This window comes from Microtus pennsylvanicus, chromosome 1 (genome assembly GCF_037038515.1).
Source record: "Microtus pennsylvanicus isolate mMicPen1 chromosome 1, mMicPen1.hap1, whole genome shotgun sequence".
NCBI classification, from domain to species: domain Eukaryota; kingdom Metazoa; phylum Chordata; class Mammalia; order Rodentia; family Cricetidae; genus Microtus; species Microtus pennsylvanicus.
In genome coordinates, this window is record NC_134579.1 from 89,702,263 (window position 1) to 89,713,764 (window position 11,502).

Sequence of the window (11,502 nt, forward strand, 5' to 3'; positions counted from 1 at the left end):
GAAGGCCATCTGTTGACAGTTAGGCTAGGAAACAATCTATGATTTTATTAGAGTAGAGCTAGGAATCATTATTGATTATTATTTTCTCTTTTGTTACTTGTATTTTGTTCTACTCTAAATTCTGAACCATTGAACTTTTCATTCCTTGCCATCCAGGCAGGGTTGGTCATGGGTTGTCTCTTTTCCCTTAGTCCTCAAGTTAGTCCCGTCATTGGTTTGCCACTACACCAATTTAAGCCACCAGTTTCCTGGTATATCTTCGGGACAACACACTGGGTGTCAGATATTTTATAGCTGGCTTTCTTTTCTATTCCCGCCACAGGGAGCCATATGTCATTGGAGAAGATGACAGGTTCAGGCTCCATATTCTTAGTTACTGGGAGTCCTCACTACGGTTGCCCTCTTAGCTAGCAAAAAGTTTCTACTACATTAGGTTTCCACATCAACTTTAAAGTTTTTCCTATTCCAGTCATCCCTCCCTGTATATTCTCCCTCCATCCCTCCATTATCCCATGATTGTTACTCTTGCTATTTTCTGTTCATTCATAAAATCTAGTCTATTTTCTTCTTTCGTGTGGGCTCCATGCATCCCGTGCTACAGCCATTCTTGTAATTTACCCTTTCTGAGTCTATGGATTGTACTGAGATTATTTTTGCTCAACAGCTAATATCTACATATATATTAGTACATATCATATTTTTCTATGTGGTTCTGGTTTTACTTGCTCAGAATAAAAAAAACTGTGGAAACTAGATGTTTAAATCAAATAATCAAATAAAAATATGGTACAGATGAAAATAAAGTATTCTAAATAGATGAATGTAAAAACTGGCTGAAAAATAGATAAGTAAATGGTCAACAACCTTAGCTATCAAGGAAATATGAATCAAAAGTACTTTAATGATTAATCTTATACCTGTCAGATTGGCTAGGATCAATAACACAAGTGACATCTCATACCAGCAAAAATACAGACAAAAAGGAACACTCCCCCATTGTTGCTGAGGTTGTAAACCTGTATAGCCAGTATGGAAATCAATATGGCAGTTCCTCAGATAATTGGGAATCTATCTACCTCAAGACTCAGCTATACCACTGTGATAGTTTGAATATAATTGGCCCACATAATCTCTTATGGAGTGGAAGTAGTGGTAGGTGTGGCTGTTCTGGAGTTGGCGTGGTCTTGTTAGAGGAAGTATGTTACTGTGGGTTTTTGAGGTCTCTTATCCTCAGGATAATTCCCAGTGTGTCAGACTATGTCCTGTTTCCTCTTAGTCAAGGACAAAAATCTCTCAGTTCCAGTATCACATCTGGCTGCCAGCTTACAGGCTTCAAGCCATGATGATAATTAACTCAACCTCTGAAATTATATGCGAGCCTCCTCAATTAAATACTTTTGTTATAAGAGTTTCTCTGGAGCCTGGTGGTGGTGGCATACGCCTTTAATCCCAGCACTCAGGAGGCAGAAGCAGGCAGATCTCTGTGAGTTCGAGACCAGCCTGGTCTAGAAGAGCTAGTTCCAGGACAGGAACGAAAAAGCTACAGGGAAACCGTGTCTCGAAAATGAAAAAAAAAAAAAAACCTAAAACAGAAGGGTCCCAGGGACCTGGGTATTGCTGTGCTGGTTCTAATCATGCTTTTGTTTCGAATCATAAGGTCTTTGATTCTTTGGCTTAGAAAAAGGAAAGAATGCATTTGGCACTGCATACAGGGCCATACTAGGAGGAGCATGGGAGAGAGTGACCTTGATAATGATGTGAAATATCAGGAGCCGGCTCAAGAGGTTTCAGAGAAGAATTTTAATATGTTTCTTACAAAAGATTCTTGTGATATTTTGGTGAAGGAAGTGCCTTGGTTCAAAAAATCTGCCTGAGGCTAAAGTAAGGAGATTTTGATTAATTCCCTGGGAAGAAGAATCATCAACACAGCATATGATAGTCTCTGCCAAGTGGTTGTTAGTGATAACTTTACTGAAGATACTTAAAAAAAGGGATTCGTTGTCTCAGTGTGTGGGTGCACCCCTCGCGGCACTGAGTTCCTTGCTCATGCTCTCTCTCCTTCTGCTCCTGATTTGGACCTTGGAGTTTCAGTCTGGTGCTCCAATGTGGGACTCTGTCTCTGTCTCCTTTCATCTCTTGATGAAGGCTAATATCCAGGAGTATGACTATATATGTTTTTCTTTGGGTTCACCTTCTTATTTAGCTTCTCTAGTATCACGAAATATACGCTCAATGTCCTTTATTTATGGCTAGAAACCAATTATGAGTGAATACATCCCATGTTCCTCTTTTTGGGTCTGGCTTACCTCACTCAAAATAGTGTTTTCTATTTCCTTCCATTTGCATGCAAAATTCAACAAGTCATTGTTTTTTCTGCTGAGTAGTACTCTAATATGTATACATTCCATACTTTCTTCATCCATTCTTCCATTGAAGGGCATCTAGGTTGTTTCCAGGTTCTGGCTATTACAAATAATGTTGCTATGAACATTGTTGAGCATATACTTATGTTGTATGATAGGGCATCTCTTGGGTGTATTCCCAGGGGTAGGTTGATCCCAAATTTCCTGAGAAACCACCACACTGCTTTCCAAAGTGGTTGCACAAGATTGCATTCCCACCAGCAATGGATGAGTGTACCCCTTTCTGCACACCCTCTCCAGCAAAGTCTATCATTGGTGTTTTTGATTTCAGCCATTCTGATGGGTGTAAGATGGTATCTTAAAGTTGTCTTGATTTGCATTTCCCTAATAGCTAAGGAAGTTGAGCATGACCTTAAGTGTCTTTTGGTCATTTGAACTTCTTCTGTTGAGAATTCTCCGTTCAGCTCAGTGCCCCATTTTATAATTGGGTTGATTAGCCTTTTACGGTCTATTTTCTTGAGTTCTTTATATATTTTGGAGATCAGATCTTTGTCAGTTGCGGGGTTGGTAAAGATCTTCTCCCAGTCAGTGGGTTGCCTTTTTGTCTTAGTGAGAGTGTCCTTTGCTTTACAGAAGCTTCTCAGTCTCAGGAGGTTCCATTTATCCAATGATGCCCTTAATGTCTGTGCTGCTGTGGTTATACGTAGGAAGTGGTCTCCTGTGCCCATGTAATGTAGAGTACTTCCCAATCACTCTTCTTTCAGAGTTCAGACTGATATTGAGGTCTTTAATCCATTTGGACTTGAGTTTTGTGCATGATGATAGAAATGGATCTATTTTCAATGGGGATGTTCTATCTGGAACTCACCAAGGCCATTTGGACTGGGTCTGAAAAAGCATGGTATAAAACTAGACTCGCTGAACATAGCTGACAGTCAGGACTGCTGAGAACAATGACATTGGGTTTTGATCCTTCTGCACGTAGTGGCTTTGTGGGAGCCTAGGCTGTTTGGATGTTCACCTTACTAGACCTGGAAGGAAGGGGGAGGTCCTTGGACTCCCTACAGGGCAGGGAACCCTGACTGCTCTCCAGGCTGAAGATCTCTCGGGGGAGTTGTTTGGGGGAGAGGGAAGGAAATGGAAGCCAGTGGTGAAGAGGAGACAGAAATCTTAAATAAATATATAAGTAAATAAACAAACAAATAAATAAATAAATGGGATTCGTGGCTTGAGGGGTAGTAGCACATTGACTTTAATCCTAGTACTCTGAACACAGAGGCCTGCACACCTCTGTTAGTTCAAGGACAGCTTAGTTTACACATCAAGTTTCAGAACATCCAAGCTTATACAGCCAAAAGCAGAAAGCTGGTAAAGATAGAATTAAACAAGGTGCCATATTCCAACCCCAGTAAGCAGCAGAACCTGACAGCTGGGGCCATATGGTTCTGGTTTAAGACTTAAGGATAAAAGAAAGGCGTTATATTCTTTGTTTCTTGTTAGCTGGGGCTGAAGATTCAGCTGTAATGAGCAAGTTATCAGAAGTATTTAAGCAAAATATGGTTCTGCTGGATACTTAATGCTGGACGGCTAGAGCTAAAAATTTAGTGATGATTACGAGACCAGCATCACTGATGTACAAATGTCTGGGAAGTGTTTTCTAAGAGCACAGAGCAACTGTCTTCCAGGGGTAGCCACAGTTGTACCTCAACAGGTAGGTGGAGTTTCTAATATGTTTCACCGGGTGGTAATATTTTGAAGGTATTGATGGATGTAAGGCTTGGCACTGTGAGAGGTCAGAAAAGGACATCACTGAAGGTGCAGGGTCATTGGCAGTTGAATGCCCAGGATTGTAAGGGTCAGGCCAAGAGATGCGGCACCCTGAGGAGATTCTATGAGAAACACTGGTGAAGGTGAAACCCAGTTACAACAGAAGACCCCAGTGTCTGGAGAGGCCAGCACTCTGAGATGACCACCAAAACAGCAGTGACAGTGGAATGGAGCCAGCCAGAGTCTAGAAGACCAGGTGTGTGTACTGCAGAGGGCAGAGTCAGTGTACTGACCCAAAGCCTATGGAAGGGTCCTGACGATCTTGAGTGGGCCTTAATATTTATTGGAAAGTTGGAATTCTTTAATTACCCAAGATGTTAGAGATCCCAGGGTCATAGGTTACCTGCCAAGGAAAGCTACTAATGTGCTATGGCACCAGCCAAAGAAAAAGAAATGTGATGTTCTCAACAAAGCAGAACAGGATTAGAAACCTGGAGAGCTATTGGACATGGAATTAGATATCATTACATTGACTTTTTTCTTTATTGTTACTTGTATTTCTTTCTACTCTAATTCTTTGAGCCATTTAACTTCTGGATCTTGCCCATCTAGGTGCTCTTCCTAGCCATGTTGGGCCTCAATTTGGGCCAGTCATTGGTTAGCCACTACACAAATCTTGAGCCACCATTTTCCTGATCTATCTTCCATACACCACAAGTGTGTGTCAAATATTTTGTGGATGGCTTGTTTTATAGTCCCACTACAGGGAACCATATGTGATTACAGAAGATGGCCAGTACAGGCTCCATATTTCTGAGTTATAGGGAGTCCTCACCATAATGACCCTCAAAGATTGCAGAAAGTTGTTACTGCATTGTTTGACCATCAACCCTTGAAAGCTTTCTTATTCTAGTAATTTCTTGCTGTGTTTTTCCCCTACATACCTCCATTTACTCTTATTAATTTTCCTGTTCTTGCTCTGTGTACTCCCATAAAATCTAGTCTATTTAATAGAATCTTTGGGATCCATGCACCCCCTGCTACAGCCATCTTTGTTACTTACCATATCTGGGTCTGTGGATTGTACTGTAATAAGTCTTTATTCAACAGTTAATATCCACTTACAGTGAGTACACATCATGTTTGTCTATGTAGTTTGGAGTTACTTGTTCAGAAGCAAAAGAACTCAAGCAACACATCTAGAAATAAATTAACTGAATAAAAATATGGTACAGATTTAAACAAGGAGTTCTAAATAGATAAATCTAAACTGTCTTAGAAACACTTAACTAAATGTTCAATATACTTAGCTATCTATGAAATGTACATTAAAAGAGCTTTGAGAATTCACCTTATACCTGTCAGAATAGCTAGGTTCAATAACATAATGGAAAACTCATGCTGGTAAGGATGTTGAATAAGTAGAACGTTGATTGGCTAGGATCAATAACACAAGTGACATATACTGGCAAAAATATGGACAAAATGAAACACTCCCCCATTGTTGCTGAGAATGTAGACCTGTAAGCCACTATGGTAACCATTATGGCAGTACCTCAGATAATTGAGAATCTATCTATCTTAAGACTCAGATAAACCACGCTGGTAGTTTGAATGTAGTGAGACCCAATAATCTCCTAGGGAGTGAGTGGCACTATTAGGTATGGCTTTATTGGGCTGGGTTATGGCCAAGTCAAGTCAAGATCATGATTCTTATAAGAGACTTTACATTGAAACACTTCAGAAACTGTTCCAGCCTATGACAGTCATTGAAGTTAGAGTAAATACGTTTTAATCATGGGATGACTATGAATATTTATGGATCAGGGTCAGTATGTAGTTGATCAAAGGAAAAGGTCCCAGATTAGAAGAAGTGGTTGAACACTTGTCTCTCCGGGGTGCTCTTCTTTGTTGTATTTGTAGAACATTTAGTAGGAGAAATCTTTTGGATGAAATTCCTATATTTGAAATTGGATATACATGTTCATAGCCTGAAGCTATTTCTAGTTATCTGTGTCCTGATGTTATGACTTCACCACCATTATAGATGGTATCCCTCAATGACAAAACATGCAGTTGAAGCAATTTCTGTTCACTCTTAAGCCTTTTGCTATCCTGATTTCTATTTTAATTTTTGGTTTTACTTTTGTTTTTGAGAGACAGTGTTTTTCTGTGTAGCTCTTGGTCCTCAGTGTAGCTCCTTAGACCATGCTGTTCTCAACTCAAAATACAAATGATCCTGGCTACTGCACAAAGGGATTAATGGCAGAGCAACATGCTTGTTATTTTTCTGTATTCTTTTATTGTCTGATGAGCCTGGAATATAGGGTTTTTTTCTTACATTTCAAGAATAACTTCCGATGCTGAACTTTTTGAAATTTGAAGTTTGGTGGAGGGTATTATTTCCTTTCCCGGGAGAGTAGTATCCATGACATCAATACCTCTGCTGTCTGAATCCTTGCGCTGCAGGTGTATGACTTTCTCCCTGCCTCTGTTTTTTTTTTTTTGTTGTTGTTTTGAATGGTTTCAATGAATATGAGGTTGTATCTATATACAAGGGTATGTACCACAGGCGTGCCTGTTCCTCATGGTTGTCACAAGAGGCGTCAGAACGTATGAAGTTGAAGTAATGGATAATTACAAGTCCCTTTTAGTACTGGTAATTGTGCTCACTTATCTGCAAGGACAGCAAGACCGCTTAGTTGCTGACCCATCTCCCTTACTCTATGTTGTTTATGATCATCATTTGCAGGGCTAGAGTTTTCTTTGGTTCAATTGGTAAGTGTTAAACATGCACTCCCTTTTAAGATCTTATTATGGAACAGTTTAACCTGGGCCACTGCAAGTTCTGTAAGATGAATGTAGAACTAATATAAATACAAAAATTTTGTAAGAACGTCATTTAAAACCTCTGATTTCCTTTTACATTTTTTATTAAAATGATTATGGATGGATACTAGATTTTATTAATTTGTAACTCTGGCTTACCTGCAAGCCATTGCATAGGCTTTGACCGACATCCAGCTCAATTTATTTCATCTGCTTTTACATTGATCACTGGGATTAGGTCACAAGTGAATATACCCAATTTTGCCATCCTATTTCTAGATAATTATTATTATTATTTCTGTAATTTTTCTCAGTAGTGTTGATCTGCTTGCTTGTCTGTCTCTGTATGTATGTTTTCTGGCATTTCTTTCTCAAGGCTGTATCCTATTTAAAGGGCCAATGAGTGGCACATATGAGCCTCTTCTTCAGTTTCCTTCTACAGGGATATTTGTTTACATTCTAATGCAATGGCATGGCAGAAGTGTGGGAAGCAGCAGCAATATACAAATATATCATTGTAAAAGAAGTATCCAATGTCAGGATCACACTTTTCTTATTGTTCATTGGATTCTTCTAGAATTCAGTGACCTATGAGGATGTTCACATTGACTTCACTGAGGATGAGTGGATTTTGCTGAATCCTTCCCAAAAGAGTCTCTACATAGATGTGATGCTGGAGACATACAGGAACCTCACCACTCTTGGTAAGATTGTGAACTTTCCTTCACATTTTACAATAAGGAGACAACTGTGTATTATTTATTGATACTTTTGTATACTTGTGTTTGAGAAAGAGTAAGAATGAGCCAAATAACTAGGGCATAGTTCACTTAAGGTATTCAATTTTGTACAATATCCTTTAATATATTGTCTACTTTCTGTTTCTATATTTTAGGCTACAGTTGGGAAGACCATAATTTTGAAGAGTATTGTCAAAGTCCTAGAAAACATGGAAGGTAACTTTTATTTGCAACTGGTGTATATTTGCCTCTGACAAAATTTAATTTGTCCTGGAAGATTTAAAGAAAAAAATATTATAAATAAGCACGCCATAAAGTATATGCTTGATTATTAATTTCTCATAAAATCATATGCCTCAATATGAGGTAAATGGTGTGTGCATTCCTCTAAACAGAAGAGAAGGAAACAATGTCTTAACTGATGCTACCATGAGAATTATACTGTAGAGCTGCTAATCCATTTAGTTTCATACCACTCAGATAACACACATAGACACATTGAATAGTTAATAAGTATATGTTTAAAACATCCCAAAAATACTCTGTTGTAAAAAGCATGTCACGCATGTACTTGTGACTTTGCCAAACTTGTTGAAAGAGTTGAGTCATGAGAGTCAAAAAGGCTCTTGTGGAGAAACATTAATTCCTACACCACATGTCTGCCAATTGCAAAAAGTCAAACTGTACGAATTCAATGGAAAATTCTTCCTTTAATAAGAATGTCATACATAGGTCACATGTGAGCTTCCCAAAATGGAAAGAGAGACTGTATATCTTTCAGAATAATGAGAAGATATTTAGTATTTCAACACTGGCTAGATTTGTTGAGTGTGCTATACAATTATATTTAATTGGTTTTCAAAATTCCTTGGGAAGACATCAGCAAATTCACACTGAAGATAAGCCCTATGAGTGTTGAATGTGTCCTTACTTTTGTTTGTCCTAGTACACTTTCTTGTGGTAGGTATTGCACTACAGGAAAACAAGAATCCAAATGCAAGGTTATTTAAAACTGAGTTAGTCTAGTTCCTTTCAAATATGTAAAAAAATTCATATAAAGTGATGCTATAAATGTGGGTCATTTAAAAATAGACCCTTACCATCAAAGTTCTTCAAAGACACAAAACATCCCATACTGAAAGAGAGCTCCATGAATTTAAAACTCAAAATCTGATTCCTCTTTACACTAAACAAAATTATAAAAGTTAATTCATATAGATATTAAGATTCATCAATGTAATAAACATGGTAAAACTTTTACATGTGCCAATTATCTTTACAGGGATGAGAGAAACCATAATGGACAAAAGCCCTTTGAATATACTCAATGTGATAAAGCCTTTGTATGTTATAGTCACCTTCAAAGGCTTGAAAAATTTCATTCTGCAGAGAAGCCATATGATGGTATTCAATATGATGAAGCCATTCCAGGTCCCAGTTCTCTCCCATTACTTCAAAGTACACATGCTGAAGAGAATCTCTATGAAAGTAATCAATGCAGTAAAGATTTTTCATATGTCAGAAGTCTTCAAGTTCACAGAAGACAACATTCTGGAGAGAAAACTGATGAATGTAATCAATGTGACAAAGCTTTTTCAAAATGCTCTAAACTGCAAGTACATGAAGGAACACATACTAAAGAGAAACGCTACGAATGTAATGAATGTGGTAAAGTATTTCCACGTAAATATAATCTCCAAGTACATCAAAGAACACATACTGGAGAGAAACCCTACACATGTAATCAATGTGGTAAAGCCTTTTCACTGAACAGTAATCTCCAAATACATAAAAGAACACATACTGGAGAGAAACCTTATAAATGTAACAAATGTAATAAAGCTTTTGTGTATCATGGTGAACTTCAAAGACATCAAAGAATACATACTGGAGAGAAGCCCTTTGAATGTAAGCAATGTAATAAAGCTTTTTCACAGCACTCTAAACTCCAAAGACACAAAAGAACACATACTGGAGAGAAACCCTATGAATGTAATCAATGTGGTAAAGTCTTTGCATATACCAGTACTCTCAAACTTCACAAAAGAACACATACTGGAGAGAAGCCCTATAAATGTGATCAATGTGATAAAGCCTTTTCACGACTCAGTATTCTAAAAACACATAAAAGAACACATACTGGAGAGAAGCCCTATAAATGTGATCAATGTGATAAAGCATTTTCACAACTCAGTAATCTAAAATCACATAAAAGAACACATACTGGAGAGAAACCTTATGAGTGTACTCAATGTAGTAAAGCCTTTGCATGTTGTAGAAGTGTACACATCCACCCAAGAACACATGCTGAATAGAAACCCTACAATTTTAGCCAATGTGGTAGAGCCTTTGTATGTGTCATCAGGCTTTAAATCTTGAGAATAAAATCATACTGCAAAGAAACTTTTTTTTTCTTTTTTGTTTATCGAGGTACGGTTTTTCTATAGCATTGGAGTCTGTTCTGGAACTCACTCATAGACAAGGCTGGCCTTTAACTCACAGAGATTTGTCAGTCTCTGTCTCACAAGTGCTGGATTAAAGGGGTGTGACACCGCATTCCAGCCTGACAAACACTTTAGGTTCAATCAGTGTGGTAAAGTTTTCCTCTTCTTGGTAGTCTTTATATGAGAGTAAACTTTTAGTAGATAAGGAGTTTATTAAGGCCTTTGCAAATCACAGTACTCTGATGACCTGAGAAGATTCATACTCAAGCTAATGTGCCTATAAATATTTTGGAAATATCTTCAAGCAACACACATTTGCTTACATAAGACTGGGAAGAAAACAAGTCTACAAGTGTCAAATCTATTCAAGCATTATGAAGTCTCTATTTTTTTTTTGCACATGCAAAATTATATGGACAGAAGTCCTGTACGTTTAGTGATAAGGTAAGCCTTTTTGATTTCTCACCTTTCTTCATTTATATAAATACACTCATCTGGAGAAGTTAGCTTCATTCGGGAAATAACCAGGCTAGCTTACAGATAAACAATTATATTTTTACATATCATAAGGGGAAACTCATGCCACAGGAAGGGAAAGTCCACATTCTTCTATGTCCTGTGGAAATCACCCAGAGCTCAAGCCCCTGGTCCATCTCAGTTTTTCTTCTGGGTTCCAGGAGACCACGTCTCAACTATGTTCCACTTCTTAAATATGATTGATTAACCAAGCTTCCCCTATCCCTTATCCAGATGTAAAATTTTATAGATGTGTATGAGTGCCTCTTTTGTGTCTGTGATAAAAACATAATGTCTAAGTCAATTAATATAATAGTTTATTGTGACTCTGATTTCAACACCATTATATGATCACTTTGAAAGTTGTCACAGGAAGTGTCAGACATGACAGCTACATTTGGAAGCTAAGAACTTACATCCTCAGCCTAAGCATGAACCAGGTGTCGAAACTTGAAATGGTGTGTGAATGTATACTCTCAGGAAAAAACCCATGACCTGTTTCTTCCAGGATGACAATATTTTCTAAACTTTCCCATATGATGCCGTTAATTTAAGATGATTAATATCCGTAACTTCAAGTCTACATTCTTGCTTTCTATTGCATGATCCAAATCATGATTGAGAAAACCTCTGGAAGTAAGCCTTTAAATGCCTCAACACCTAGGTTACAGGAATGAATGCTTACAGGAGAAAACCATTCTTGAATGAAAAATTGTTTAGCCAAAGATTTTATTTAATTTTAATTAGGTTATTTTAGTGTGTATTTGTGTAGGTATGTGAATATTCATGCTTAGACTCTTGGGTGTTCCTGTTGCAGGACTAGAGGAAGTTCCAAAAACCTGA

The 11,502-nt window shown here is 37.8% G+C and overlaps 1 protein-coding gene across 1 annotated transcript; it reads left to right on the top strand.

Moving 5' to 3' along the window:
• The first annotated feature begins 2,626 nt into the window (after positions 1–2,626).
• Positions 2,627–11,502, top strand: LOC142848220 (zinc finger protein 431-like). The gene is made up of 5 exons (XM_075970007.1): positions 2,627–2,636; positions 7,544–7,663; positions 7,855–7,915; positions 9,570–9,703; positions 11,477–11,502. The coding sequence occupies exons 1-5, from the start codon at positions 2,627–2,629 to the stop codon at positions 11,500–11,502; spliced, it is 351 nt and encodes a 116-aa protein (XP_075826122.1).

Coding starts and splice junctions, on each gene's coding strand:
- LOC142848220 (XM_075970007.1), top strand. Junction 7,916..9,569: donor AGTCCTAGAAAACATGGAAG/GTAACTTTTATT, acceptor TGAACTTCAAAG/ACATCAAAGAATACATACTG. Junction 9,704..11,476: donor CTATGAATGTAATCAATGTG/GTAAAGTCTTTG, acceptor TTCCTGTTGCAG/GACTAGAGGAAGTTCCAAAA.